General features: G+C 44.3%; 5 protein-coding genes across 11 annotated transcripts in view; 3 read left to right on the forward strand and 2 right to left on the reverse strand.

Moving 5' to 3' along the window:
* Positions 1 to 371: 371 nt before the first annotated feature.
* Positions 372 to 3,347, reverse strand: pebp1 (phosphatidylethanolamine binding protein 1). Its single transcript, XM_086075895.1, has 4 exons — positions 3,133 to 3,347; positions 2,151 to 2,260; positions 789 to 889; positions 372 to 679 (listed from the first exon to the last, which is right to left on the reverse strand). Exons 1-4 carry the CDS (start codon positions 3,265 to 3,267, stop codon positions 462 to 464), a joined length of 564 nt encoding a protein of 187 aa, XP_085932021.1. The 5' UTR covers positions 3,268 to 3,347; the 3' UTR covers positions 372 to 461.
* Positions 3,348 to 3,980: 633 nt separating this feature from the next.
* On the forward strand, positions 3,981 to 10,272 carry vsig10 (V-set and immunoglobulin domain containing 10). 2 transcript variants are annotated; one of them, XM_086075893.1, is made up of 9 exons: positions 3,986 to 4,310; positions 4,383 to 4,727; positions 5,225 to 5,536; positions 5,723 to 6,010; positions 6,181 to 6,465; positions 6,552 to 6,665; positions 8,692 to 8,704; positions 8,986 to 9,125; positions 9,197 to 10,272. In XM_086075893.1, the coding sequence occupies exons 1-9, from the start codon at positions 4,262 to 4,264 to the stop codon at positions 9,259 to 9,261; spliced, it is 1,611 nt and encodes a 536-aa protein (XP_085932019.1). In that variant the 5' UTR covers positions 3,986 to 4,261; the 3' UTR covers positions 9,262 to 10,272. The 2 variants fall into 2 exon arrangements, 1 of the variants encoding a protein (XP_085932019.1); XR_015094829.1 differs by having other exon boundaries at positions 3,981 to 4,310; positions 6,552 to 6,727; positions 8,692 to 9,125; positions 9,197 to 9,214.
* A 968-nt stretch (positions 10,273 to 11,240) lies between these two features.
* Positions 11,241 to 18,381, forward strand: wsb2 (WD repeat and SOCS box containing 2). The gene is made up of 9 exons (XM_086075894.1): positions 11,241 to 11,462; positions 11,685 to 11,862; positions 12,844 to 13,058; positions 13,911 to 14,042; positions 14,820 to 14,920; positions 16,655 to 16,851; positions 16,947 to 17,036; positions 17,103 to 17,219; positions 17,888 to 18,381. Exons 1-9 carry the CDS (start codon positions 11,420 to 11,422, stop codon positions 18,063 to 18,065), a joined length of 1,251 nt encoding a protein of 416 aa, XP_085932020.1. The 5' UTR covers positions 11,241 to 11,419; the 3' UTR covers positions 18,066 to 18,381.
* Positions 18,382 to 19,134: 753 nt separating this feature from the next.
* The window catches only part of ksr2 (kinase suppressor of ras 2), a 61,224-nt gene continuing 52,654 nt past the window's right edge, over positions 19,135 to 27,704 (forward strand). For 4 of the 6 annotated variants that reach the window (XM_086075098.1, XM_086075094.1, XM_086075095.1 and 1 more), the window contains exon 1: positions 25,601 to 26,082. In XM_086075098.1, the coding sequence (XP_085931224.1) occupies positions 25,894 to 26,082 (189 nt within the window). In that variant the 5' untranslated portion in view covers positions 25,601 to 25,893. Of the gene's footprint in view, positions 19,292 to 19,499; positions 19,615 to 25,600; positions 26,083 to 27,704 lie in introns of those variants that run through there. The other 2 variants (XM_086075097.1, XM_086075093.1) reach the window with 2 other exon arrangements.
* On the reverse strand, positions 20,239 to 24,652 carry rfc5 (replication factor C (activator 1) 5). Its single transcript, XM_086077146.1, has 11 exons — positions 24,477 to 24,652; positions 23,962 to 24,026; positions 23,767 to 23,903; positions 23,628 to 23,707; positions 23,436 to 23,509; positions 23,204 to 23,363; positions 22,580 to 22,661; positions 22,375 to 22,504; positions 21,005 to 21,082; positions 20,614 to 20,668; positions 20,239 to 20,535 (listed from the first exon to the last, which is right to left on the reverse strand). Exons 1-11 carry the CDS (start codon positions 24,521 to 24,523, stop codon positions 20,436 to 20,438), a joined length of 1,008 nt encoding a protein of 335 aa, XP_085933272.1. The 5' UTR covers positions 24,524 to 24,652; the 3' UTR covers positions 20,239 to 20,435.

Raw genomic sequence — 27,704 nt, forward strand, 5'->3', positions numbered from 1 at the left:
GTTAGCGTTATTGTTGGAGCGTTCCAGCTGTTGGGTTAATGTCATGTTCTAAACAACCGCCAGCAAACTTTTTGTGAATTGACCGCCAGGTCTCTCTTCAAGGTGGAATCGAAAAAAACGTGTTGACGAAATGATTAGAATTTAGTTTTGGTTAACAAACTACCGCTTTCGGTTAACTCCAGTACTTTTGATAACATTTCATTGAACACAAATTGTGATTAAAACCCTCTTTTTTTTGTGCCGCGGATGTTAATTTGCTCACGTGCCGTCTGCTGCAGTAGAGCGCCAATAACAAAATCATTAGTTTCACATGCAAGAAAACCTTTTGGTTTGGATCTTCAAAAAAGTTGCGATTCGGAAGCAGACGCGCGCATTGTTGAGCAGCTTTATTGAGGCCATCGGTTGACGCGCGCTACACGACACGGCGCCGCGCCGCGCCATCCTTCCGACAACAACCGGGTCTACTTCCCCGCCAGCTGCTGGTAGAGTTTGGGCACGTAGTCGTCCCACTCGGCCTGGTAGCAGGTGGCGGCCACGGGCGCGTTCAGCCCGTACTTGCGGCGGAAGGCGCCCGCGCTGAACTGGCCGCGGCCGTCGCCCGAGCGGTTGCTGAGGATGCGCTCGCTGCACGACAGCGCCCCCGCCTGGCTGTACACCAGCCACACGTAGCGGTGGAGACCTGCGCGCCACAAACGCCACAATCACTCACTTGCGCAACACCGCGCCTGGCAAGCGAGCGGACAACCCTCCGCAAACGTAACCAAACGTTTACTTTGTAATTGTGTCACCTGTTCCCTTAGGAGGACCGGAACCCACGTAGTCGGACAAGACGTCGCCCGAAGTAGGGTCGTTTCCTTTCATGTTGACCACCAGGAAGTGATGCCACTCCCTGACGACAACAAGGTCAAGTTCAATAAGGACAAATTCCAGTAAAAAAAAAAAAAAAACGTGAACAATTTGAAACAATTTTGAATTCACATTCATTTAAAAAAAGTCATTTTAATTAATAAATTACTAATTTGATAATTTATAAATATATATAATAAACAGAATTAATAAAATAAATAAATTAATTTAAAATAAAATACCGTAAAAAAAATGGATGTGAAAGTTCAGCAACAAACTTCAAAATAAAAATTGGGGAGCAAATTATCATTTGAAAACTGTTAACGTGGAAGAAATGTCAACATATTTGAATTTGCAAAAATGACAAGAAAAGCTGGCAAAATATTTGTATTAGGGGGTGTGTCCCAAAAAATCAATTTGAAATGTCCCGAAATCGACTTTCTTTAAATTTATTTTAATATGGTCTTGCCCTTATTTGTGTGTGCCTTTTTGGGGAGCGCTGTTCATGTTGTACCCAATTTGGCCACTTAGAGGCAGTGTGGTTCCACTAGAGAGTAGAAGGAAAAAGTCTCAATCAAGTCATTCCAATAAAAGTAGTTTTTTTTGCGGCGGAGGAAGAACATATGCCGGTGAGTAATGTTAACATGCTTCTCTTTAAACATTCCTGAAGCGTTTTGTATGATTAGACCTTCTTTTGTGTTATAAAAATTTAAATGATAAAGTGCTGCACGTAGCGCGCTCATTAGCATTAGCGAGTCAGACTGGAATAGATCAAGATTCTTTGCTCATCTATAAATTGAAGCAGAAATCATTGTCTATCAAATCATTCTGAATCAAAAATCGAATCGACCCCAAAATTGGAATCGAATCGTGAGACGGTCAAAGATTTTTATGATTAAAAAAAACAAAAAAACATCCATCCATCCAATCAGGAAAAATTCACATTTGTTAACATAATAATAGAATATTTATCTAATAGGAACATTAGGCGACAAACTTGAATTTAAAATGTAAATATAAGAACTGGGTAACAATTTTTTTAAATGTAAACGTATCAAAATGACATGCAAAAATAAATGTGAAAAGCTGGCAAAAATACACAATAGTAAAATGTTAGATTAAAAAAATGGAAAAAGTGGCAGGAACGTTGAATAGAAAAATGTTTAACATGAAAAATGGGCGCGTCTTGCAGTTCAATAGATGGAGTTAGCAAGCAAATTGATTTCAAATTCTAAAACGGAGAAATTAGGGGAGACAATTTTGGGAACGTGAATTTGCTGCAAAATGTGTCATGAGATTTGGACCTGAATTTGGGGTTCTTCCTGCTGGGGGCGTCGGGGTCGGTCAGGGCCAAAGTGTAAAGTTTGCTGGGGTCGCATCCTTCCCACTCGATGCAAGTGGGCCGCGTCTGAACCTGGAGGGGTGAAAGGTTGAACTGTTAAAGGTCAACTTTAAAAAACACACTTACTCAAACAAAGTGCAGTTTAAGAAAATGAAACAAGAAACGTTGGGGAGACGTTTGCCCTTGTTTTGTCAATTGTCTTCAATTTACCATAAAATGTCAACAAAACGGAATTGAAAAGAAGAGGTGAAAAATTTAATGGATAATTGACTCATTTTCAGCAGTAAGAAGATTTTTTTTAAAGAAGAAAAAAATGTATAATTAATGTGATAACTTCATTATTTTTCAGGTGCAATTATAACCTTGCTGTCAACCAAAGATGACATCACACTGCTTAGGAAACAAGTAGCGACCAATCATGGCTGTTTGCTAACGTCACATGACCAAAGCCAGAAACCTGGTGAGCCGTGATTGGTCGTTTGCTGAGCACGCCTGATGTCATTTTTAGTCGACAGCAATTCATTGAACACGAACAAATAATGACGTCACCACCTTCATTATATACATAATAATGTAATAATAATAATAATATATAACTATTATCTGCTTTAAATGGCTAAAAGAGTCAATTGAACGCGTTCTCGTCTTTTCAAAGTCACACAGCTTCTTTCCTTTTCCTTTTTTTTTTTTAGCCTTTGACATGACACCAGTACCGTCACTTGCCTCCGATGCAGGTTGGCGTAGGTTCGCTTCCCCGCCTGGGAGAGCATGTTTGTTTGTAGGTGTGCGTGTTCGTGTAAGTGAGTGCAAAAATAAATAAATAAATAAATAATAATGGACAGGACAGCTGAAGCCCGGGAATCGAATAAACACTTTGATCGCACATTTTCTGCCACAACTCGCGGCTAGGCTAGGCTAAGCTAGGCTAAGCTAATGTCGCTAACCTGCGTGGGCGTGAGCACTTTGCCCAGCTCGTCGATCTCCACGGAGCCGTATTTGACGACCAGAGGCCGGCTGGGCTCCTCCTCCACCTCCTGGAGCTGCAGCGGGCCGCTCCACTGTTTCACATCCACGGGCATGTTATCTGGACGGAGCCGCTATCCGCTGCTTTGGTTTAAAGGCCACAAGGGAGTGGGGCGTTCAGGGACCAGCGCAAAAGATGGAATTTTATATAAACGGCCTCTGTAACATACGTCACAACATGCTTCCCTCAATTTGGACTATATTTGAGGGCCATTTGCTACACAAGTGACTATTTTCATCCTTTATCTCCCATCACTGTATATTTTTATCAGGGTAATTCCTTTATCAATGAACGTTACTGAGGACATTTAAACGCCACAAACATCAGCAATGGCACAAAACGGCCACTGGAGGGCACTTCAAATTAGACAGATTTATTACGCTAAATTGGACATTCAATAAAACCGTGATTTTAAATGTGTGTGTGTGTTTATTAGCAACCGAGACTGTTATTTATTATTATTGTTGTTATAGTTTTAAAAAAAAACTGCCCCCTTCCTGCCCGGCAACAGCACAGAAAACAAGTTACTTTGGGTACTTTGTGACCAACTTGGAATTCTGTGTATCTATTTTGACATCTGTCCGTGTGACATAACATGTGATGATTTTGCTGAATGACAATAAACCTGAGTCTGAATGATCTGCCAAGTGAGGGCATGGGAAGTGTCTGCGCCTTTAAGAAGGTGCGTTCAGGGCGTGGCGAAGGTTTCCGACAAAGTTCCCTCGCAAGCAAAAAGAATGCCAGAAACTGAAGGAAGAAGTGCGACACAAGCGAACAAACAAAAGTAGCGGGGCGCTTGAAAATGCAGCCGACGTCACGCGGGTCCTCCTGAGGAGGAGCCACGTGACGCCAACATGGCCGCTCCGTTGTTCGCCGACCTCACCTGGGAGCTTCCGCCTACGTCACCTGGTCAAACTGGTCGGACTGGGGTGGGGGGGAACTTTTTTGTTGTTTTTGAATCACGCTCCCTCACTCCCTCTCTCTCTCTCTCTCGCTCGCTCTTTGTAGTTAAATTGTAATAGTTGTAAGGAAATGACGAGCGCGTGGCGATGATGACGAGGAGGACGTGGGTGGTAGCGTGCGTGTTGGCTACTACAGGTGAGTGAGTTCGGCCCGCTCACATGATGAGGTACGCGCGCAACACGTTGCAACCGGCCATGTTTGTTCCAGTCGCTGTTTGGGCGTCGGACGCGCCGGCCTCGTCGGAGCCGGCCTCGCCGTCCGACCCGTCCGACCCGTCCGACTCGTCCGCCATCACGGCCGCGGCCGGCGACGTCGTCCTGCTTCCGTGCTACTCGGAGGGCTCCGTGACGCCGTCCCGGACGCGCTGGATGAAAAACGGAAACGAGGCGGTGCCGAGCGGCCCAGGGGACGGCGAGTCGCGGGTGCTGGTGCTCGGCAACGGCAGCCTGAACTTCCGGACGGTGTCGGAGGGCGACGAGGGCGTGTACCTCTGCGAGGCCACACTTCCGGGGAACATGACGTGGCGCGCGCGCGTCCTGCTGCAGGTGGCAAGTAAGTCGTTGCTGAGTTGATCTTAAACCGCGGCTATGGGGTCGATGCCACGGACTTCCGACTTCCGGGTTTTACACATCAGCGCGGTTTCCGGCCACTGCTGGCCGCGTTCCAACACTGACAGACGCTATAGCATAGGTGTCAAACTTTGGTCCTCGAGGGCCGGAGTCCTGCAGGTTTCGGAGGTTTCCCTCTTCCGACACAAGCCGATTCCAATCGGCAGGATCGTTATCAGGCTCATGCAGAGCTTGCTGATGAGCTGATCATATATCAGCTGTGTTGGAGAAGGAAAACATCCAAAACCTGCAGTTTTCAATATATTTGATGACATGATTGTTATTTAATTAAAACTATAATTGATTGACTTTTTTTTTTTTTTTTTTTACTCTTGAACAATTTGAAACCTCAATTATTCTTTTTTAATTCAAATATGTCTCACGGACTCAAAAGTTTGCCTCCCCGATGTCAAGTGTGACGTCACCTTGCGCCCCCCTCAGGCGGTCCGGAGAACGTGTCGCTGTCCATCGTGCCGTCCACCGTGCTGTCCAACGGCACGCTGGTCTCGCACCGCGGCTCCGGCGTGTCTTTCCACTGCGTCGCCTCTTCGTACCCGTCCCAGCGCCTCACGTGGACCTTCGCCGGGACGACCGCCGGCCGCGGGACGCCGCTCGCCTCCGCCGCCGGCGCCCCCTGGCTGGACTTCAGGATGAAGGACATCCAACCCGAGGCGCAGGGCGTCTACAGCTGCGTCGCCAACAACACGCTGACGCACGCCGTCGCCAACGCCAGCGCGCAGCTGCTGGTCTACTGTGAGTTCATGTCTGTCTTTTTTTTGGACTCTCAAGTTATCATTCTCGTTTGGACTCTTTGGCTGCATGTTTGTTAAAAAAGATTGATTTGAGTAAAACTGCCATAATTGTTTGTCTGAGTTTTGGGGGGAAAAGAAAAATCCAAGGTCGTATTTAAAGTCTGTTTGGTGTTTTTTGTTGGCGCAGACGCTTCCGAGCGCCACCCCGAGTGCTCGTGGCTTCAGTCTTCGGACCCGACGCAAGTTGGCTTTAGCTGCGCCTGGCCCGGATGCTACCCGGACCCCGAGCTCAAATGGACCCAGGGCGGGGACGGCCACGGGGACGGCGAGGGCCGCGTGCTGGCCTCGGAGGTGACGTCCGTCCTGCGGGTGGCGCTAAACCGCTCCCTGCTGGCCGGCGGGCAAACGCTGAGGTGCACGGCGCAACACTCGGCGCTCGCCGCCGGGCGGGAACCCGCTTGCTGCTTTAAGCTCGGTACGTGGCGCGCATGCTAACGACATTAGCCAGTTTGCTCTTGGAAATAACAATGTCCATGACATCCTTCGAAGACCGACGGACACGTTTGACCGCGAGGAGCAGCTCCTGTTTCTAACGGACACGCTTAACGCTAGGCGGCTAACGGCGTGCATGTGCTAATACCGCAGAGGCGCCGAGTCCTCAAGTTTCCCCGCTGGCGTGGGTGCAGGAGGGCAACAGCGTGACGCTAACGTGCACCGAAGCGGCGTCGATGCCGCCCGCCAACGTCACCTGGAGGCGAATGGCGGAAGGGGCGGCGCTGGCGCCCGGCCCCAAGTACGCCCTGAGCCGGGACGGCGCCACCTACAGCCTGACCGTCGCCAACGTCAGTCGGGACGACCGCGGCGCCTACTTCTGCTGCGGCGAGAACGCGCTGGCGCTACGCCGGGCCGAGGTCTACCTCAACGTCACAGGTGAGTGGCCCGGGAAGGAGCGGAATGCCGACCGACCGGTCGCCGCGCCTCTTCTTGTCTTGACGCCGCGCCGTTTGTCTCGCCAGCGGCCTCCGACTACACGGGCGTCATCGTGGGCGTCTTCATCGCCGCGCTCATCGTGGGCCTGTCGGCCGTCGTGGCCAAGCTGCTCTTCGCCAACAGACATCGCGTCTGCCTCGGTAACTGCGTCTGCGCACCCCCCGTCCACGTCCAAAATCGCTTGCCGCGCCCCCTTGAAAAGGTCAAAAAAGCTTTTCTTGCAAACCACGCGTTCCTCCCACAAATGTCGTTGGCGCACCCCCAAAAAAGTGTTTCAAGTGACAAACAGCCAAACATAACTTGGCACACCCCCTAAACATTCTCAGTACTTTGTGCGCACCTTCAACATTCGGTTCTTCTCATTGCGTGTATTTTTGAGAGCCTTCGCGTCATAAAGTCACGGAGCCCCTAAAGTGACATGGGAGAATTGAAACGAGAAACATAAATAAAAAAAAGTCTCCCATGTCACTTTAGGGGCTCCGTATAAAGTAATCGTCGAAGATGCAAAAGAACACGCCAAAAGGTGCGCATGGTCATCAGCGGGAATTGCCTGCCTTCAACCTCGCAACTCATTTGGTGGCGCACCTTCTTCCCTTTAAGTCACATACACGCGCGCACCACGCACTTTTGTATCCCTCTGGAGTTGGCGCACCCCGGCCTAGAAGGGCCACGTATAAATATATTGTTTCTAGAGGGCGGCGGCAATATTCCAAGAAGAAAACGTAAATTCCCGACTTTGTAAAGTGGCAAATTTGCGAGAGAGAAAATCGCAAATTTGTGACTTCGTTAAGTAGCAATTTTGTAAGAAAAAAAACAGTAACATTTTTGACTTTATAAATTGGCAAATTTGCGGGAAAAAAATCACAAATTTGCCACTTTATAAAGAGTTTTTTTTGCCCCACCCTCTAAAAAAATATTTATACGTGGCCCTAATACACATATATACACATTTATACAAATTAGTGGGCGCACCCCCAATCAAATAGTTGATGCCAGGGGTGTCCAAACTTTTTCCTTTGAGCGTCACGTGTAGAAAAATCAATAGATCCAAGGGCTGTTTGGACTTAAAAAAAAAGCTATATATATTTATCAAGCATAACAAAAGAAGTCAATAAAGCAGTTTCATTATTGTTTATATATTTTATTTATTTATTTATTATTAAACCTGCTACCTGAAGCACTTTCTATAAGGCACTTTGTTTTTTGGGGTGGTGAGACCCTGAACGCCACCAGGAAATATCGGAAATATCGGAAATATCTACTTCCTGAGCACAAGTGATGTCATCTTCAGTCAACAGCAAGTCGACATTTTAGTTTGTAAAGATATAATTGTACATGAAAAAATAATAAAATGATCAAATTAATTCTGAAAATTGTTCAATGAGTTCCTTTAAAAACACTTCCATGGCAATTATTCACGTGATATTTTCACAATTTGGACCTTGACACAGCACAAAATGGGGGAAACCATTTTGGCTTGTAAAAAGTCATTATCTTTATTAACCAGTGTTATGAAGACAAATGTTACTTGTTTAATTGTAAATACTTCATTTCTTATTTAGAATATATCAAACAAATTGATCAGTTGTTATTTTTAGTATAAATGCGCGGGCCGCTTCAAATTCGATGGTCGACCACAAATGGCCCCCGGGCCACAGTTTGGCGACCTCGGATTTACGCCATGCATGCCCTTCACCATGCTAACGTAATCGGCGCACCCCCACGAAAATCTGAAAAGCTATAATGGCTAACTTTGAAAGCGGAGTACCTCAGCTAAGTTGCGCACCGCCAACAAAAGCGTTTCCAGCTGCGCACCCCCTTTGAACATCCTGATTACTAAACAGACTAAATGGTTTCTCATAAGAATCACAATTCTCATTTAGTACGATTCAGAATCGATTTTGTATAAATATCCGTTCTTTTGAGTGATAAAAGTGCCGCGAGTAGCGTGCTAATTGGCGTTAGCGACCATTCTTTGCACATCTATAAATTGAAGCAGAAATCACTGTCAATCAAATCGATTCTGAATCGATTCGCAGGCCTAAAAATCGGAATAGAATCGAATTGTGAGACCGTGAAAGATTTTCACCCCTACTGAGAAAGAAAAATCATCACAGCTTTTATTTGGACTTTTTCTGACCTTGGTTTTTGCCGTTTGTGTTGCAGGGCGACCTTTCGGGTGAGTCAAGTGCCGCCGGTCACTTTGTCCAATCGGTACTGCAGCAGCGACCACTCATGGTGACGTCGCCACAATTGAAGCGCACACGTTCTGTTGGTGTTGACATTTTGAAGTGCAACCATTTATTGACAACGGGGGCAAGTATTTGAGCAAATGCAAACACGGATTGAGACGGTGAAAAAAAAAAGGGGGAGGATACTGATGGGTCGCTGTCGACATTTCCAAGACGACGAAAGGAGGCGCGCGGACGTGGCGAATGTTTGAAGCTGTTCCTGTTGCAGATCGTCGGGGGGCGACAGAGGCCACGTGCTGAGCTTGGTGGAATCTGACGAAGAGCAGATCTTCCAGGCCGTCCCGCGCCTCCCCGCGGTCACGGACGCACGCCCCACAACGTTGGTCCAGATCCACAGACTCCCGTCCGGTACGCGCTCGACATGTGTCACATTGGCAGGGGGGTGGTTGTGGTTTTGACGCCAATGTCGCCCCCTGCAGGTGAGCAGGAGGACACGGGAAAGCAGGACGCCGGCCAGGCGCCGCCCGACCTGGTGACCTTCTAGCGCTGGCGAGCGAGTCTCATTTCCTCATTTCCTCATTTCCTCATTTGCATTCCATTCGCAAGCGCTCACTTTGATTCCGTTGAGATTTTTTTCTAATTTGATTTGTTTCACTTCTACGGAAGACGATTAACGCCAAACACGAGGGTTGGCAAGATTGTGACTTTAAAGTCAGAATCCTGCCATTTTTTTTCTCCCTTCACTGGCCGTAATCATTTTCCGTACACTTCAATTCAATCCAATATTGATTAATTATGGAACGTCAATTCTTCTTCAATATCGAGGACATGATCACAAAAAGCGCCACATGGAATTTTGCAAATGATTGAGTTTATTAATGAAAGTAACGCGTTATCATCACCTAAAATGTTTACGCATCAGCAAGGATGAGGTGGATTATTTTCATAATTCTAATTCAATAATTGTAAATGCAAATTCAAAAGATTTTGAACAATCTTGAAGTGCAATAAGTCCGGTCTTTCATAAATGCAAGAAAATACAAATCAGGAAAACGGTCAAATGCTTTAAAAAGAAAAAAAAAGGGCTTTTAAGATATTAAAATAATTTGTGGTTTTATGAATCGATATCAGGCTGGAAAAGGAAAATCGATTCACTATCTTAAAAAAATAAATAAATAATTGTATTCAGCCCGACCGACAGGTACTCTGAGAATGTGAAAGGAGCGGTGTTTGTTTTTGTGCGGCTCAGCTTGCAAAATGTCCCATTGGTTGTGATTTTTTAATTTTTGGGTTTTGTTCTACCACACGCCCCCCCCCCCCCCCCCCCACGCAACACTCAGCATAAGCGTCCGTTTCTCAGCATGCTTTGCATTCCTTCAGAATGAAACTGAACAGGAACAACACGAACGCGTGTCAACGTTCACATTTGGAAAAAAAGTTCAGCGTGGAATTTTTGTACAGACAATAAATCGTTTTTATGTTGACATAAAATGTGTACATCCTCAACAAGTCTGTGCTTATTTTTGTGGTTATTAAAACGGCACCCTTTTCAAAACATGAGACTCCTTGAATCGTTTCCAGAATTCCTTTCAAAAAGGCAAACTTTCAAAGATGATAGATTCATGTTCTTTTTTTTTTTTTTTAAAGAGCTCAGTATCGTTCATTCGCTAATGTCATCATCATTGCTCTTTTTTTTAATATTTATTTTGTATGTGGGTGTGCGTTTATTAAAAAAAATCCCATACCGTTCACCTAAACCGAACACCGCCGTCAGGAGACCCGAGGAAGGACCAAAGAAAGGAAAGTGAAATCCAGCAGCGACCAGACGCCACCCAGCGGGCCCCCAACCCGAGTCCTTCACCAAGCCCAGAAACATCTCAATTGCAACACATCACGGAGACCTCATGTTTCATGTTCCTCTTGATCAAATCGTGTTTATTACAAGAGCAAAATGAGGGCCTTGCATCAGAATCAATAGAAGTGCAGTAAAGCTTTGCTACGTGCTAGCTAACGTGCTATATGCCAGTCTTTTAGCTCGCACATTTGAACTTTCTGCAGTTTTTGCATTGGTAGCACTTGTTCAATTTTTTAGATAACTCAATTGTATACATACGTGGTTTTGATTCTTCGTTTATAAACGTGCAAGCAACTTTAGATTAATTTATGTTTATATCGCAGATTGTTACAGGAGTCAAACGACATGTCATCACATTTTGAAATCCAAAATAATCCTCACAGATTCAATTACAACCGTCCGAAGTCCATTGCTTTTCAATGGACGGAGAGGGTTAGTTCGCAGTTAAAGGCCGCCATTTTGGCCAACTCGGAAATGTCAATCAAGCCGATTTTGCCGAGTCAACACTTGTACTGTATTTTAGTCTTGGTCGTGATGGTGGTAGTGGTTGTAGAACCTTTGAAAACCAGCAAAGTTCATGAGTGTAAATCAAGCGGAATGGGCAACGAGCAACCTGGGGCGGGGGGCGTGGCTTTTCCCGTGGGAGCCACATTTGGTCGTTAGGGGGGCGCGGCTTAGCGACGTTGCGCAAGGAGCCCCGAGAACGTGACCAGGCAATGACCGCGCTCGGAAAAGTGTCGTCATCAGCGCGGCGTCGCCTTCTTTCACGGCTGACGTGACGCGAGGTAACCGTCGCCGATTCCCGCCGAGAGCCAAGCGGGGCGATGTGAAGACGACCGCGACCGCCATGTGCTCAAGCCAAGACAACGCGGCGGGGCTCCAGCCGACGTGTACGTAAACGCATCACCGCCCTTCGCGTCCCGCCGCCGAAGCGCAGCAGGCCGCGGAAGAGGCGCGGGCGGGCGGGCGGCGTCCGTCCGTCGTCCGTCCGTCGTCCGTCCGTCCGTCCGTCCGTCCGTCGTCCGTCCGTCGTCCGTCCGTCCGTCCGTCCGTCCGCCGTCCGTCCGTCCCCGCTCGGTGAGTGTTGACGCGCTTGTTTTCGCCTTCCGCAGCCTCCTCCGGTTCCGACCCGGCGCTCATCTTGGAGCTGAAGACCCGGCGGCCGCCGTCGTTGGAGGGCCGGCCCGGCTGCGAGACGTGGAGCGTGGACTTCTCCCCGGACGGAGCCTGGTTCGCCTGGTCCATGGGTCACGGCATCGTGTGGGTGGTCGCCTGGCCCCTCGACTCGCAGTACGTGCTCCTTGAACCTCGCGCGAGGCGTTCGAGAGACCCTCGGAAACGCTGACAACTTTTTTTTCAAGATCGTCGTGCCTTGGCAAAAAAAACGTGTCGTCAAACGTTACTTTGGCTCTTCAAAACGACGATTAAATGCTTCGAAGGCAGCAACTGGGAAAATAAACGTTTACAATCTTGCGGAAAGATTTTTGATTGAACATCGCAAGAGGCGTTCGTAAAACCCTCGGAAATGTCTACACTGTTTAAGAATTAAAAAAGGCTTTCGTCTACGCAAGTATAATCTTACAGTGATGATTCAATAGTTGAAATGAAAAAAAAACACAATTAACATAAAAACACATGCGCTATTCAAACTTGTTCATTGAACATTGTACAAAACCGTGGAAATGTTATATTAAAATGGGGGGAAAGGTCATATATCCACAATCAGTTGTCTTTAAATAACTGTTATTCACTATTTTTCAGAAAATAAAAAGCAAGACTTGCTTGAATAATATGTGTTTTAAATTTAGGGACTTCATTGGAAAACAATGACACATGGTGACTAACTGACACATATTTGTGAATCACGCAGTGAATATTTGTGCCTGAATATCGCCCGAGAAAAGAATGTTTTGTGTCCAAGTCTTAAAATGATGTTTAAATAGTTAAACAATATTACTTGGTAAATTATTATTATTTTTTTTTCAAAGGCAACACAAAAAGAGACCGCTATCCACAACAATTTTTCAGAATTAAAAAACAACAAACATGACTTGGCACAAAAATAATAATACAAATATAGTGACCTAAACTGAAAACAATGATTCATGTCCTTCAACCTCATGAGAGGCGTTCGTGAAACCTAGGAAATGTCAACACTTGCAACATTCATTTCAATGGAAAAAAAAAAAAGTACTTGCAAGAATTTATTGTGTACCGTCTTACGATGGCAATTATTATTGGATGGTTTGTTTTTGTCAACTTTGCTCGCAGAGATGAAGGTCAGGACGGCGATGTGGACCGAGGGGACAAGAGCTTCAGTTGCGGACATCCCGTTTGGGGTCTGGCCTTTGGGCCCCGAGCCCCAAAGTCGACCGCCCACAAATCGCTATCGAAAGGCAACAACAACAACAACAACGACGGCAACGCTCTACTTCTGGCCACCGGTTTGGAAAATGGCGCCATCAAAATCTGGAATGTTCTCACCGGTGAGCTTGCGCTTCCTTTCTGGCGTGTCGGTGATGACATCATCGCGAGAAAAAAAGAGTACATGTACTTAAGCGCAAGGGATAGCGACTGCACCGGCCCATTAATAGTGAAAATCCACATACATTTGATTCCTGTTATAAATGCTTTAAAAAAGGAAAAAAATTCTTCACTAAGTGCGGATTAACTGACAATTACTTTTCCAAGAAAAAATAACCAGGGTTGCAGCATAGAATATATACGAAATTGACAAAAACATATTGCCAAATATGTACAAAAAGTACAACAGATTGCATCTAATTACAAGTAAAAAAAATAATTAAAAAAAACGTACACCCTGTACTTACAAATAAATAATAATACCGGTACTTGCACTGTATACTTAAATAAAACAGGTAAAAAAAAAAAGACTGGTAAATGTAGTGATTTGGGCACAAAAAGAAAATAACTTGGGCAAGTTAAAAAACAAAAAAAAGTAGTACTGTTTGAGTATAAAATGGCGCCATCTACTGGCGGCTGTGTGTCAATCTTGAAAGTCCCAGTGGAGCGTTATCGATCAGACGCTCGTGCGTCCATGTTGAAAAACGAGCATGTTGACCGGTGGCGGACGGTGGAAGAATCAAGATGGCAAACGCGGGTCACCCCATTTTCCTCTCGCGATTGAGAGCGTTTGCCAAAGTTGAAAGAAAACAAACGCCCCTCGCCTGTTTGACAAAATACAGCCGTCTGCTTTCAAACGTCAAAAGTCAAGTGTCGGTCAAATGCTGCTCGCTGAAGAATGTTCTCCAGTACGCGTATTTGTACTCGCTCGCTGCTTGACAAAGGTTTTTGTATGTTTTTTTGCGCGGCTTGAGGCGTGGCCGTGTTGGACCTTCACGGCCACGAGGGCGTCGTGCGCAGCCTGCTCTTCCTTCCCAACGGGACCCCGACGCTGGTGTCGACGTCCCGAGACAAGACGCTGCGCGTGTGGGACCTGGCGCACAAAGGTGCAAACGCAACATCCTCAATTTCAACAAAAAAAGCATGAAATGGATTTTGGCTTAATTGTAATATAATTATTATTTATTGAGTTGTTTAGTTTATTATTTACTTTATGAATGACTTATTATAAAATGAGTGTTTCAAGTTGTTGTTTATTATTTAGTCTACATATCACATTGAGTGAAGGACTCCGAACACAATTTAGCAGTAATAAATGTGATTTAAAAAAAAAAATATATATATATATATATATATATGTATCTATCTATATGTCCACGAGTTGCACCCTTGATATGCTCTGAAATTGAAAAGAAAAATGTGCTGTTCCCGTTCCAAACGTCCAACATGAAACACTAATGCTATCTAGAGGCAGAAAATCACCTTAACACAAATGTATGACTCAATGTATTACACTCCTTTTAACCATGAATCTTTATGAATTACTTATTACTTATCAAATGAGTCTTTCAATCAACTAAAAGTTACAACCACTTTTGTATTTGGTAGCCATTTGTGGCCACTTTTGTCAGTTAAACAAGAGTATGAGAAACTTACAAATCTATTTTATTGTACATTTGTGTGATCAATTTCCAAATCATATCAACGATGGAAATCGCGATTAAAAATGGCGAGGTGGGCACGAAATGAAGTTGAAGTTGCGATGAGACCTGCAGAAATCTTGACTGTACAAAGTTAGTCACGTCTCGATCGGAGAACGATGTTGTTTCTGTGACGCCGAATAAAAAGCCAACGCGGGGCTCGTTGTCCTTTTGTGTGCTCAGGCAAGAAAGTTCAGGTGCTGTCCGGCCACAAAGACTGGATCAGCTGCTGCTGCGTGTCGTCCGACTGCAGCATGATGGCCACCGTGGGGCGCTTCGACAGGGTGAGCGCCTACCATACTCGGGCCTGAACGGTCCCGGGGCTTGCGTTTGCGTCAAGGCGGCGGAATGAGGTTAACACGTCTCTGTTAAGTGGCGGGAGGGGGAGGCGGCCTGCTCGCTGCATTTGGGCGCCAACGCCCGACTATGGAGGACCAAAACGGCCCAAAAGAAAGAAAGAAAAGTGAAAATATATAAACGTCGTATATAAAAAATTACAATTCAAAAATGAAACACAACAAAATAAATATAAGTGGAAATAAAAACAACAATATATAAATAAAAGTAAAATAAATAAATAAATAAAATGGAAATAAATACAAAAAAATATTTACAAATAGAATTAAATATCGATCAATCCATAAAAAACGCTCTGCTCTCACATTTATTCATTTCATGCTGCAAACGCTCTGTCGTCTTGAAATGTTATTCAAATGAGGGGGCGGTCCTAAGCGTGTCTTGGGTTGGGCTCCGCCGTTGCAAACTGCCTTTCATTGGTCGAGTGAGCGTCTCGACGAACAAGGAAGTCTCGCTCCGGCAATGGACGCCTTTCTTGTCCGCTGTCACCGCGACTTGTTTTCCAGCAACTCAAGTCGCAAGTTGTGGGATCAAAAAAATCAATCAATGTGAGAATAGAGCCTTTGTATTTATTGATTGATATTTAATTATATTTATATATTTATTTTTGTATTTATTTCTACATTTATTTTTATTTTTATTTTTTGAATCTCATTTTAAATATTTAGACTTTTTTTTAATGTAATTTTGAGTTTTTTATATCCGTTTTTATTTTCACATGTATTTATTTATTGATTCATTTATTTATTCTTTGCTTGGACATTTATTAATATTTAATTATATTCATATATTTATCTTTGTATTTATTTCCAGATTTTGTATTTTTTGAATCTCGTTTTTTTTGTATTTATTTTTACTTATATTTATGGATGTATATTTTTTTCTTCTCGTTTTTATTTCCATTGATATTTTCTATTTAATTTTTGATTTTGATATTTTCACTTATTTATTTATTTATTCTTCGCTTGGACATTTATTCATATTTAATTGTATTCATATATTTATTTCCACATTTTTTATATTTATTTTTTGAATCTCGTTTTTAAAAAATTTTTGTACTTTTATTTATATATTTATGGATATATCTATTTTTTCCTTCTAGTTTTTATTTCCATTGATATTTTCTATTTAATTTTTCAATTTTTTTCATATCCATTAATATTTTCCGTTTTATTTATTTGTTTATTTATTCATTCATTAATTTAAAATTTGGTCCGTTTTGGTCTTCCATACCGCACACGTCGCAAACAGGAACCGGAAACAAGGCAGGAAGTCGTAAGTCCCGCCTCCTCCGTGGCATATATACCCCATTGAAGTTGCTGTAGGTTGTGTTTTCAAGTGTGCCTGTTTGCTGAGGGTTTTTTTTTCCTCCCCCTCATCCACACTAGGCTCCCCTCCAGGATCTTAATCGATTTTCCCTCCTCCCACTTCCTCATGTTTACTTCTTTACAATCTAAATAAGGTTGTCTATATTCCATTTTGTTGCAGTGAAAATGAAACGATTGTGATTAAAGCCGATGGACTTGAACTTCTAGTCAAAGCCAGTCGGCTTGCAAGGCTGACGGACGTAGCTAACGGACTTACGGCAAAGTCCAGCGGACTTAACGTCGGCGCCGGCGGATGCGTCGGGCGGACTTGCGCTTACGTGTTGTCCTTGGCAGATGGTGTGCCTGTGGAGCCTTCGCTCGTACACGTTCATCCGCAACTTGACGGGCGGCGCCCACAAGACGCTCTACCTGCTGTCGGCGTGCGACTTTTCGCCCGACGGCGCGCTGCTCGCCACCGCCGCCTTCAGCGGGGCCAGCTGGTGGATCGACCTGTGGGACCCGTACACTGCGCAGAAGTTGGCCTCACTCGCGTAAGGAGCCAGATGGGCTCGCCGGCAGCAAAACGCCGTCCGGTAAACGGGCTGCTCATGTCTTGCTAAGCTAACGTGCTCATCTCCCGCCACAGGGACTTCTTTGAGGATTACGGGCAAAACCAAATCTCCTCCATTCAGTTCTCTCCCAGCGGCGTGCACCTGGCCATCGTGACGGACGACAGGTGAGTTGGATCGTCACGGAAACGTACTCGCCTTGGTTGTCACGGTAACACAAGCTTGACCCGCAGAGCGCTCTGCATTTGGGAACCCGGCGAGCCGGGCCTGAGCATGCAGACGGAAGCCGACCGCGACTCCAACGGCCTGTGCTGCAAGTACCATCCACAAGGGGGAGTCATCGCAACCGGGTAAAAACATGCTTCATTTTTAAAACATCGCTAGCCTAGCGCTAATGCTAAAAGCGAAGGGAGGGTCCCATTCAAATGCTAACAGAAATTGGCATCAACGTCGGGAGTGTTTTCTGCCAAATAATGAACATCGACACACACATTCTTCCCAATGTGTGAGAAACGAGTTATTTGAATAGAATTCAATCGCAACACATGAATCTATACAATAACCTTGCATATGTCTTTTTTTACATTTTTCAAAAGGTCATAGGCTACTATGAACTTGTCAATAGTGAACGTTTGGACTTAAGTGACACCCATTGAGAAGGAATTGGGGAGGGGAGTCATTTTATGCATTATATATATATATTTAAATATGCGCCACATTAATCTGTATTTTTTGTTTTCTGCCCAAAATTTGTATCAGCATTGGCCTTAAAAAATGCATATCAATTTAATTCAAATGTTTATTTCATTCTTTAAAAAAAGAAATGAAAGGGGAAAGAAAGAAGTGAAACTTGTGCCCCTGATTGAAAAAAAAAAAAGAAAAAAAAAAGAAAGGATAAATAAAACAAAAATAAAAAAATAACAATAGTAATAGTATGGTTGGGGCCCTAACTTGAAAGTAACCTTTGAAAGACTTAAGTGATGAAAATCTCTTGCTCACTCAAAGCAAATCATTTCAGAACCCGCGACGGCCACGTGAGGTTCTGGCGCGCGCCGCGGGCCGTGCCGGGTCTGCGCCACCTGTGCCGCGCCGCCCTGCGCCACTCGGTGTCCACGCACCAGGTGGAATCGCTGCCCCTGCCCAAACGCATCCTGGAGTACCTCACCTACCGCGACATCTCCCCGCACTCGCATTGACTGCGGACGGAAAACAAAAAACGGAACATTTGTCTTCGAAATGACTTTGGAGATTCTTCTTAATATTTTTGCACTAGCACTCTTTGATACTGCTGCTAATTTATTTTTGATTGTTCGTTCTGGTTTGAATGCACCGCAACTGTGTAACCGCATGTTAATAAAACATGAATAACTTTGATTAAAAACATTAAAATGCACATTTGAAGTCATATTTGTGTTTAGCTGTTGATGAAACATGCAAAAAGGCTTCGGAGAATTTTGCAGAGTTGTCAATTTTTTGTTGTTATTTTAGTTTTGAATAAATGTTGGTGCTTTATACGAAGTGACAAAGCCTTTTATTTCAAAATCAAGTTTTTGTTTTAGAAATGAAACTGCCGTCAAATTATTTTAGAAAAAAAACAACCCAAAAAGGTCTTTTTTTATTATTATTTTTTTCTTTTACATGCTTATCTCAAAACCGGAATAACTGATTCCAAAACACTTAATCACACTTTTGTTGTTGTTATATTATGGTGGATGAAGCTTAATCAAAGTAAAATAACGTGTCTAAGAGTTTTAAGTTATGTGTGTAAAGGCCCATGTATAACTTTTTTTGTGTTAATTTAAAAAAAAAAAAGGTAATGTTTTGGCTTCAAAGGAAAATGGGTAAGGATAAAGTTCAAGATTGACACTTTTGTTAAACTTGGGGACAATTTGTTTTTCTTCTGAATTGTCATTTTTTTAACTATTTGAGAAATTGGTAATCATAAAAGTTCACTTGAAAAGAAAACTTAAAAAAATATTAACCTAATCATAAAAACAAAACAAAGAATAGTTTGAGTTTAAAAGAAAGTGGAAGATATGAGGCATTGTAATTTTGGATTTAAAAAAACCGACGTTACTGATCGCAGGTGAGAAATTCTGCCTCTGTCTCGTGGTATTCGGCCGTTCTCGTGAGATATGAGATTGACCAATCAGAGCGATGGTCGTTTTGCGTCACGCGGTCAAGTGACCCGGCCTGGCCAATTACGTGCGCTTATCAAGGGGCGGGAAATTGAAACGGGAAGTGTAGTACTGGGGAGCTTGTCAGACAACCAGCCAACTAGCTAGCTGCAGGTTTGCTCTTCTCTTGGTCGTTTTCTATTTTCTTCATGCTTGACGCTCAACTCAGGCTAAATGTTTCTTTGTGGGAGCCTCCTGTGTGGCCAAACAAGAGCTCGTTTCGAAGGAGACAAAACGCGGGTTTTGTGAGTGCAGTTTATTGTAATGTTGGCCTTCCTCAGTTCTTTTTGCCAGTTTGCGTCAATGTTACGCAATATTACGTAATGTGCATTCATTACTATCTAGCATTGCGAGACCGTCCATGGGATGATTTCTTGAGCAATTCAATACTTGAGCAGTAAGTTTTTCTTAGAATGGCATTTGACTGACTGGAGTTTTGGTCCTGTTTTACAGGCCAGCTTTTTGACCGTAATGGCGATCTGAAGGAAGGAACCCGTCTGCAGGTCTTGAGCCTAAAGAGCTCTTTGGATTTTGAGAGTGGCAGAATCGCACCTCGCCTGCTGGGCCGGTAGGTGGCTCCTTGCAGCCCGCAGTTTCTCCCCACTTTCACACCCCCCCATTGCCACTCGAGGTTGTCACATGAGTGGGTTTTTTAATCCCGCCCTATGCCACGTTTGTAGAGAGAAAAAAATCCTGTCCAGTCTCGGTATCGAATTGTGTCCTATGAATCGTGATACAAATTGAATCGCCGGTACTAGGCAATTCACACCCCTAATAAATATAAATATATATATATAATGCTGTTCTATTGCCGTTCAGAATGACTCAGACTCCCATTTTGGAGGTCAGCTACATGCTGATGCCCCCCCCCCCCCCCTAAACCGGATAATCCTGCTCCTGTGAATTTTTTGTCCTGTCCTGTCCCAAACCCGTAAAGTAGTTGATTCCTGAAAAAAAATGTCAGTCTCTGATTGTCACCAACTCAACATTAATCCCGCCTGTTCAGTTCCTTCATTTTGTTTGTTGTCGATGTGAATTTATGTTATAATATAAGGTATCAGAATTCCCCCCTTGAGTCCAATGCTAGACTTTTGATAACATTCGATGACGAGCCAGCCTTGTTCGTCTTGTCTGGCTCTACAACAGGTTCCTTTCCAGCTCAGAGTATTGCTATAAAATGATGCAAGCCCGGTTACTTCCAAAAATGAGATTTTTAATACATGAAAAGTTGAGAACAGATTTGACTTCAGTTTAAGGAATATTTTTTGTGTGTGTGGCAGTCAGGAACATTTGCCATCTGTATTACGCAAGCTAAGACAAAAAATACTTTTAGGAACACTTTCACTAGGGCTACTTTTCTAATGGCGCGGTTGCCACGGCGACCGTCCGTCACTGGGCCTCGCCGACCACCAGGTCGCGGACGGCCTGGAACGCCGCCACCATGGAGCTCAGCTGGATCTTCTCGTTGGTGCCCGATGCCAGCCGGTGTCTAAAAGGAGAGAAAATGGCGTGGGGTCAGCACGAGACGCCGCCGGCTTTTACGTGGTCACCCGCTCGCGTCGCTTACTCCACGTCGGCCATCTTGATGAGCAGGTCCATCCGCACCGAGGACGGGAAGTCCACTTTCAAGTCGGGAAACGAGTTTCAGATGAGTGACAAACACAAAGAAAATAGTCACGTCAATGAAATGAGATTCACATTTCTTTGTTGGAGATTCATATTTCTAATGGATGAACTAGCGAAGCGAAATCAATGTAGCCAAAATGTACGCTAGCGACGTATGTAGCGCGTTGTTTGCATTTGAGAGAATTGAAGCTGAGGGCGTCATTCTTTACGAAAACCTCCTTTGTAATTGTTGAACTTAAGCAAACTCGTGCGAACGTGTTGGACGGTCAGCAAAACGTCCCGTGGTCAGGCAGGATTTGTGCTTTTTGGACGCGGCGCGTGCCTCGGCGTACCTCTGTGGACGAGCAGGTGCACTTGAGTGAGGATGTCTTGCAGCGCCAAACCTTTCAACGTCTTCAGCTCCAGGATCTCTGGCGGGCGCGTCAAGAACAACGTTAACATCAAATCCATGTCGCCCAAATTGGGCCTTAATTCAAGGGACGGCGTTTGGCGGGCCGGCTGCGTCGCGCAACGCCCGCCAAACGTACCGACAGGTTTGAAATCGAGCCAATTTTTAACATTTCGTGGCCGTGCGTTTAGTCGGTGTCGGCGGTGCGGGGGTGGGGCCGCACGCAATCGCCGTGCCAGCGGCTCCTTTTCTCAGGTTGGGAGGGGCTGGTGCTTGGAGAGCAGAAACACTTTGAATTTCTTATACTCGGGCCAATGGAGGGAAAGACAACTTCGGTCATGTTTTTGGTGAGCAATTAGCATTTGAACGTGGCCAAATGTTGCAGTCCCTTTAAACCTTTTGCATTTTCAAGTAGCAGGTTTGAGTTTCCTTTCCTTTTTCTTTAAATATAATTTTTTTTTTTTAAATTCCAACATAGAAGGTGAAGGATTCAACCACTTTTTTTTTAAAGAGCTTGACCAAATACACAGCAGTCAAAATTTGATGATGTAATTGATAGACCGATATGTTTTTTCTTGGGGCCAATACGGATACATATGATAAGAAAAAGGAGGCTGGTAACCATTTGGAGATGATATTCTTTTGCAGTAAAATGAAATGAAATGATATGTTTGTTACTTTTCAAATTTTCAACATGTTTAATGTTTTTCTTTTAATTTAAACATACAGCAAATAGACAGCTTTGTTTTAAAATTCTAACAAGACAGTAAATAATTTTCTATAGTAACTGTTTTTTAAATTTTACTTAACTAAAATGTTAAACTTTTACTTATGTTTTAAATTAAAGGCTAACCCCCCCAAAAAAAAGTTACATGAAATGACCCTAGTTCTAAATTGTGCTTCACAAACAGTCAATTTAAATTAATTTAATATATTTATTAAATCATTATTTTATCAAAATTATTGTAAAATTTGTCCAAACATGTTCACAATTTCTTTGACGAGGAAAGCTGTTTATGACAAGTAAAATTATTTTTTTGTCAATGTTTTTATTGAATTATTTTATTAAAATACATTTCTTGAATATTTAATTAAAATTAATTTGATTTATTTCATATTAATTCAATATATTTATTAAATAATCATTATTTGGTCAAATTTGTCAGAACATGTTCAAACTTTCTTCGTGACACGGAAAGCTGTTGACAATTAAAAACTGCCCGTCAACATCTTTGCAACCTTTTACAAACTCTAAAGAAAACACAAAATTCACCAAGTCGGCAAACGTTCACCGCTGAGAGAAAGTTGACTTACGCTTGTAGGCGCTGGTGAAGTCTTTATTGAGCGACCAGTCCAGGATGTTGGCGATGTCCGAGCGCAGCGGGTGTCCCGTGCACGTGTACACCGTGTCCTCGCTCACGCTGCCGTACGCCATGCTGGTGCTCTGCCGACACGCGCGCGGGGGGGGGCGTCAGTGGGAAGCTCAAAATGGCCGCAGCCGGGGCAAAGACGGCGCCACCTGCAGGATGTTGAGTGCTCTCCGCATGTCGCCCGACGACAAGGTGACCAGCGCCTTCATTCCGTCTGGGGTGACGTCGATGCTGGCCCAAAAAAGAAGAAGAAGCCTCAAACTCGCACATTCGTGTTGATTCGGCGTATATTGTCCGTTTGATCTGTTATTTTGGTTTCAATCACGCATGTTAGTTTTTATCGCAACTCGTCAAGCTCATCCTGTTTGGTTTTTTTAGTCAAGCATTTCAGTAGAGCTGAGTTTGAAAAAAATCGAATAATTGATATTAAATCGATTTTTTTTTCTTTTTCAAGCCTGATATCATCAAACCACGAATCGATTATTTTAATCTTTTTCCCCATAAATATTATTTTAGTCAGAATCCTGCCAAACTTTTTTTTTTTGCTCTCTCTTCACTGGCCATAATCCTCTTCCGTATACAACGCATCCGTTTTTTTGTGTGAAAAATGTGCATCGACGAACGTGTTTTCTAAGTAAATGTTTCCTCAAATCTTTCATTGAAATGATTTGAAATGCCTTTAATGGGTTTGGATAAGGAAAAGTAAGAAAGTGGCTTGAGGACGTGCAATTATTGAACTATGTCCGTCGTCAAGCCGGCAGCCACGAACGAACCTCTCCTGCTGGATGACGTGCTGCAGCCTGGGTATCATCTGGTCCGGCGCCAGCGGTCCGAAGCGGAAGCGCGTGCAGCGAGACTGCAGCGCCGGGATGATTTTGGACAGGTAGTTGCAGATCAGGCAGAAGCGAGTGTTCTCCGTGTACTTCTCCATCACTACGGCAACGGGAACGCGTTTGTTGATCGCTGCATCACGCGTTGCCGCAAGCGCACGTCCAAGCGGCTCACCTCGCCGCAATGCGTTCTGGGCGTCTTGCGTCATGGCGTCGGCCTCGTCCAGTATCACCAACTTGAAGCCTTTCCTGAACAAGCGCGGGAAGCCCAGGAGAAAGATTTTTTTTAATTGGACCTCGAGAGTCCTTCGATTGAAAACAAGTCAGCGTGCCACTTGAGCTGGAAACGAAACGCGTGCCATCTTACTTGAAGATGGTTCTGGTGCTGGAAAAGCTCAAGACGGGCCCTCGCACGACATTGATGCCTCGGTCGTCCGACGCGTTGAGCTGCAAGACGAGCTCCGGTCACAACAGCATCAAGTGGCAAACGGGCCGAGAGGACGTACCTCCAGAACCATGGAGTTGAACTCCTTGCCCTTGTACAGCTGCTTGGCACAGGCTAAGATGGTGGACGTCTTGCCGGTACCGGGCGGGCCGTAGAACAGCAGGTGCGGCAGTCGATCCTCGCTGATGAACTTCTGGATTGGAAAACATGCTTGTGTCTTATTGGATCGGATGATTAGCGCAAGTTGTCGACTTACTGGTGGTGAGAATGTCTTTGTGCGAAATCAGGTCCTGTAGTTTCTGCGGTCGGTATTTTTCCACCCTACGACAAACAGTCACGTTTGAAATGTGACGGCTTCAACCTAACTTCACCCAAATCTCGGTATTAAATACAAATATGAATGCTTTGGAGAATAAAACAAATGGTAGAAAATTTACTTGGTAGGGATATTCCGACAACGTACACTGAACGCACAAGCATTATTTTGGCGTAAATAATCTGTAGTTGTCGCGCGATTCACGGCAAAATAACACAAAGTGACGAGTTGCCGATCACGGCAAAGATTTTGACTAAGGAAAAGGGAAACGATCATAGAGCGTTTGAAGCAACTCTGCTACCGTCGACGCGACAAAAACTGTGAAGTCGGACTCAAGTGAAGTACTTGAACTACTCAAGAGCAAATGAAGCAAGAAGAAGCAGAGCAGTTCGGCGGCACCGGGCCTTAATTGCGACCTAAGCTAACTTGGCTCGTCAACGCCGCGTGTCGCTCACCAGGGTAAGTTTCTGGGTTGCAGCGGCGCTTTAGCGGTGGAGGCCATCACTTAATTCTGGAATACAAACGTCACCGGCCGCGCTAACAGCAACTTTGACGCGGCTCGAACTCAACTGGTGCTTCGTCGCCCTGTTTGCCGCGCGAGACACAAAACGGAAGAAGCGTCCCTGCGTCACGACGTACAGCCAATGGGAAGGCTCGTTCCTTGGTTGCGGATGGGAAAACGAATGTTGCATTCGGGGAAGGTGGGAAGTCTGAAGTTTCCGTCTTCCGACAGGAAGAGTGCCCAGGAAATGTGTTTTGAACTGGCAGGTCCGAGTTGCATGGTACCGACTTCATGGACACACAAACCGTGCATTGGAAAACTAATTGATGTGATTATAAACATTTATATCTCTTTATTTCTTATTACATTAATTTTGTTATTCGAAATAAGTAGCGTCACGTGACAACGTGATTTGTACCGATTGTGTTAACTACTACTACTTTACATTTGCCTCAAACGCTTCGAAGTCGCAACTGGGACAATCAAAGTGACAAAACTCTAATTTCCCATGTTCCTCGAATGCAACATTAAAGCTCGGGAAAAAACGCTTGAAAAGTTGCGCAGAATATTTACAAAAAGACATGTTGTTTATTGTAAATAAATGTGTAAATCGTTGCAAATGTACTATATTCCTAAAAGACGTGATTTTTGTAATGTACATTTCGCTTTTTTAAATCAAATAAAAACAAATACAAGACAGGAATAACCCAATGACTATAGTACCATACTTTGTCCACCCCTGATCTGATCTGGGCTTGTATGTTGACAGTGGTTGTATTGAGGTGAGTTCGGAGCCTATAGACTTTTCTTGCACCCCCCTCCCAGCCCCCAGTTTCGCTTGAGATCTCGCGAGATTTGCACGGCTTTGATTGACGGCTAACATGTCGGGGGAGTACCCCGCACCACCACCACCATCCTCATCGCTTTAACACCATTTGAGGGACACCCCCAGGCAGGTAGAGCGCCCCCCCCTCCCCGGCCCCCCATCAGCCCCAGCCCTCCACCCCCCCTGCCGTTTTCCATTTTGGAGCCTCCGTGTCCATCGACGTTTTGGTCCTGCTTACCGGCAGGCCAGCGGCCGCCGCCATCCTCGCATCACTGCGAGCGAGCGAGCTCCTCCCCCTCCCCCCTCCACCCCCTTCCTCCTCCTCTTCCTCCTCTTCCATCACCACCGTGATGAGGCAGCATCAGCCTCATCATCACCGCCACATTCATCAGTGATGGAGCCGCTAATAACGCCGCCGCGACACCTCCTGCCTCCTCTTTGGACCTTCGTTCCTCTTCCTCGCGCGTGAGAACGCTCGCTCGCACGCACGCACGCACGCACGCACGCACGCATAGGAGAGGAGGGTGAGTGTGCGTGTGCGTGGATGGGAACGATGAGCGAGGACGAGAGCGGCCCGCGTGTGGCGCGCGCGAGCGTGAGCGCGCACAAAGCGTTGCAGCAGTGCGAGCTGGTGCAGAACATGATCGACATCAGCATCTCCAGCCTGGAGGGCTTGAGGACCAAATGTGCCACATCCAACGACTTGACGCAGAAGGAGATGCGCACGCTCGAGGTGAGTGAGCGAGCGAGTGCGCGCGCGCGCACGCATCGTGCGTGCAAGTGGCTTCCTGCTCTCATTGCGTAACTCAGTGCAGAGCCGTAAATCAAGAGGGAAAAAGGAAAAAAAAAAGGGGGGGGGCTGCAGTTGTATTCTGCAGGTGGACATGAAAAAGAAAGGAAAACACCCCCCCCCCTACCCCCACCCCTCCACACACACGCTCGCTCACCTCCTCCTCGTGCTTGTTATGCAAGGGGAACACAGGAATACACCAGAGGTGCAAAAAGTACTCAGACGAAGGTGGTCTGAATGTGCGTGCCCCCCCCCCCCCCCACATAAAAAAGAAGACTCGGGTCAAAAGTAGTCCAGATTCAACTCGTGCAAAAAATACATCAAATCAAATCTGAAATGCGATTAAAAATCATTTCTGCTGTTAAGCTCTGGTCAAATGTGTTTGATTGATGTACAATATCCTTGATGATCTTAAAAGGCACGTACAAATAGGATTATTGATCACTAAAATACTCTGCTTAAAGTAGACGTACTGATTTATCGCCTTTATACTTTATCCAAAGTTTTTTTTTTTTTTTTTTTTTTTTTTACAAGTGAGCATCTTACACGTACTGTATTTTTCACTGACAAACGTTCGTTACTCCGGTAGAAGCAGAAGTCTCGATCCAATTGATCTACTTAAGTAAAAGTACAGACTGTCCACTGTACAAATGTTTTGGTCTACCACATAAAATACTCTGGACTATAAAAGTAGAATATTCAGTAACTGTTTACAGAAGCCAGAAATAATAACAGTTGTACAATCTGATATGTACTTCACTATATACAAAAATAGAACTTCAGTAATGTAAAACATATTGAACCTGAAAAGTAGGCTACTTTAGTACAAAAGTATTTATTTATTTTTTACTATAAAGTATACTGTACTCTGAGCTATGAATTTAACTCCCGCACTTGCGTAGAAGTTAAAAAGTACAGACAAAAGTAAAAATGGGTTGTTATGTCAACGATATCACATACTGTAGTCAAAGTATAAGTACTGATTCAACAATAAAAAGTACACAATCGGATATGTACTTCACTACAAAAGCAACACAAGTATACAGTACTGGAACTTCAGTAAAAGTAAAAAACGTAAGCTACTTTTGTACAAAAGTAAAACAACCTGTGACGTATGCAGTACTCTGGTAAAAAGTAGAAGTGTTGATTTAGGTCCTGTACTTAAGTAAAAGTTTGGTTTTTAATTTAAAAGTACACACTCCAAAATGTGCTAAAAGCTAACATTTAGTTTTTCCAATCAAGTATGCAGTACTCTGGTAAAAGTAAAAGTACTGATTCAACTCCTGCGCTTGACTAAAAGTAAAAAACACAACATCTGAAATGTATTCAAGTGCAAAAGAATAAATGTTTTTTTGTTGTTGTTTTCTTTACAGTCAAGTTGCAAGTTTTGGATCCAATTCTTGTACTTGGGTCAGAATGGGGAAAAAGTACAAACTCAAATGTACTTACGAGTAAAAAAAAGAACTTTAACTTTCAATACTCTGAGCAAAGTAAAAATACTGAATTCTGCAAAAGAAGTACAAGTACTGATTTACGTGACGTCGTTTTCCTACACTCAAGTAAAA

The sequence above is a fragment of the Leptonotus elevatus genome, chromosome 5, assembly GCF_054856555.1.
Source record: "Leptonotus elevatus isolate MCC_2025b chromosome 5, RoL_Lele_1.0, whole genome shotgun sequence".
Classification (NCBI taxonomy): Eukaryota; Metazoa; Chordata; class Actinopteri; order Syngnathiformes; family Syngnathidae; genus Leptonotus; species Leptonotus elevatus.

Coding starts and splice junctions, on each gene's coding strand:
- pebp1 (XM_086075895.1), bottom strand. CDS start 3,267: ATGCCCGTGGATGTGAAACAGTGGAGCGGCCCGCTGCAGCTCCAGGAG. Junction 2,261..3,132: donor AAGTGCTCACGCCCACGCAG/GTTAGCGACATT, acceptor TCACCCCTCCAG/GTTCAGACGCGGCCCACTTG. Junction 890..2,150: donor AGGAAGAACCCCAAATTCAG/GTCCAAATCTCA, acceptor TGTTGTCGTCAG/GGAGTGGCATCACTTCCTGG.
- vsig10 (XM_086075893.1), top strand. CDS start 4,262: ATGATGACGAGGAGGACGTGGGTGGTAGCGTGCGTGTTGGCTACTACA. Junction 4,311..4,382: donor GTGCGTGTTGGCTACTACAG/GTGAGTGAGTTC, acceptor TGTTTGTTCCAG/TCGCTGTTTGGGCGTCGGAC. Junction 5,537..5,722: donor CGCGCAGCTGCTGGTCTACT/GTGAGTTCATGT, acceptor TTGTTGGCGCAG/ACGCTTCCGAGCGCCACCCC.
- wsb2 (XM_086075894.1), top strand. CDS start 11,420: ATGTGCTCAAGCCAAGACAACGCGGCGGGGCTCCAGCCGACGT. Junction 14,921..16,654: donor CCGTGGGGCGCTTCGACAGG/GTGAGCGCCTAC, acceptor TGTCCTTGGCAG/ATGGTGTGCCTGTGGAGCCT. Junction 17,037..17,102: donor GCCATCGTGACGGACGACAG/GTGAGTTGGATC, acceptor CTTGACCCGCAG/AGCGCTCTGCATTTGGGAAC.
- rfc5 (XM_086077146.1), bottom strand. CDS start 24,523: ATGGCCTCCACCGCTAAAGCGCCGCTGCAACCCAGAAACTTACCCTG. Junction 23,364..23,435: donor CCAGAACGCATTGCGGCGAG/GTGAGCCGCTTG, acceptor CCGTTGCCGTAG/TGATGGAGAAGTACACGGAG. Junction 22,662..23,203: donor CACGTCATCCAGCAGGAGAG/GTTCGTTCGTGG, acceptor TTTTTGGGCCAG/CATCGACGTCACCCCAGACG.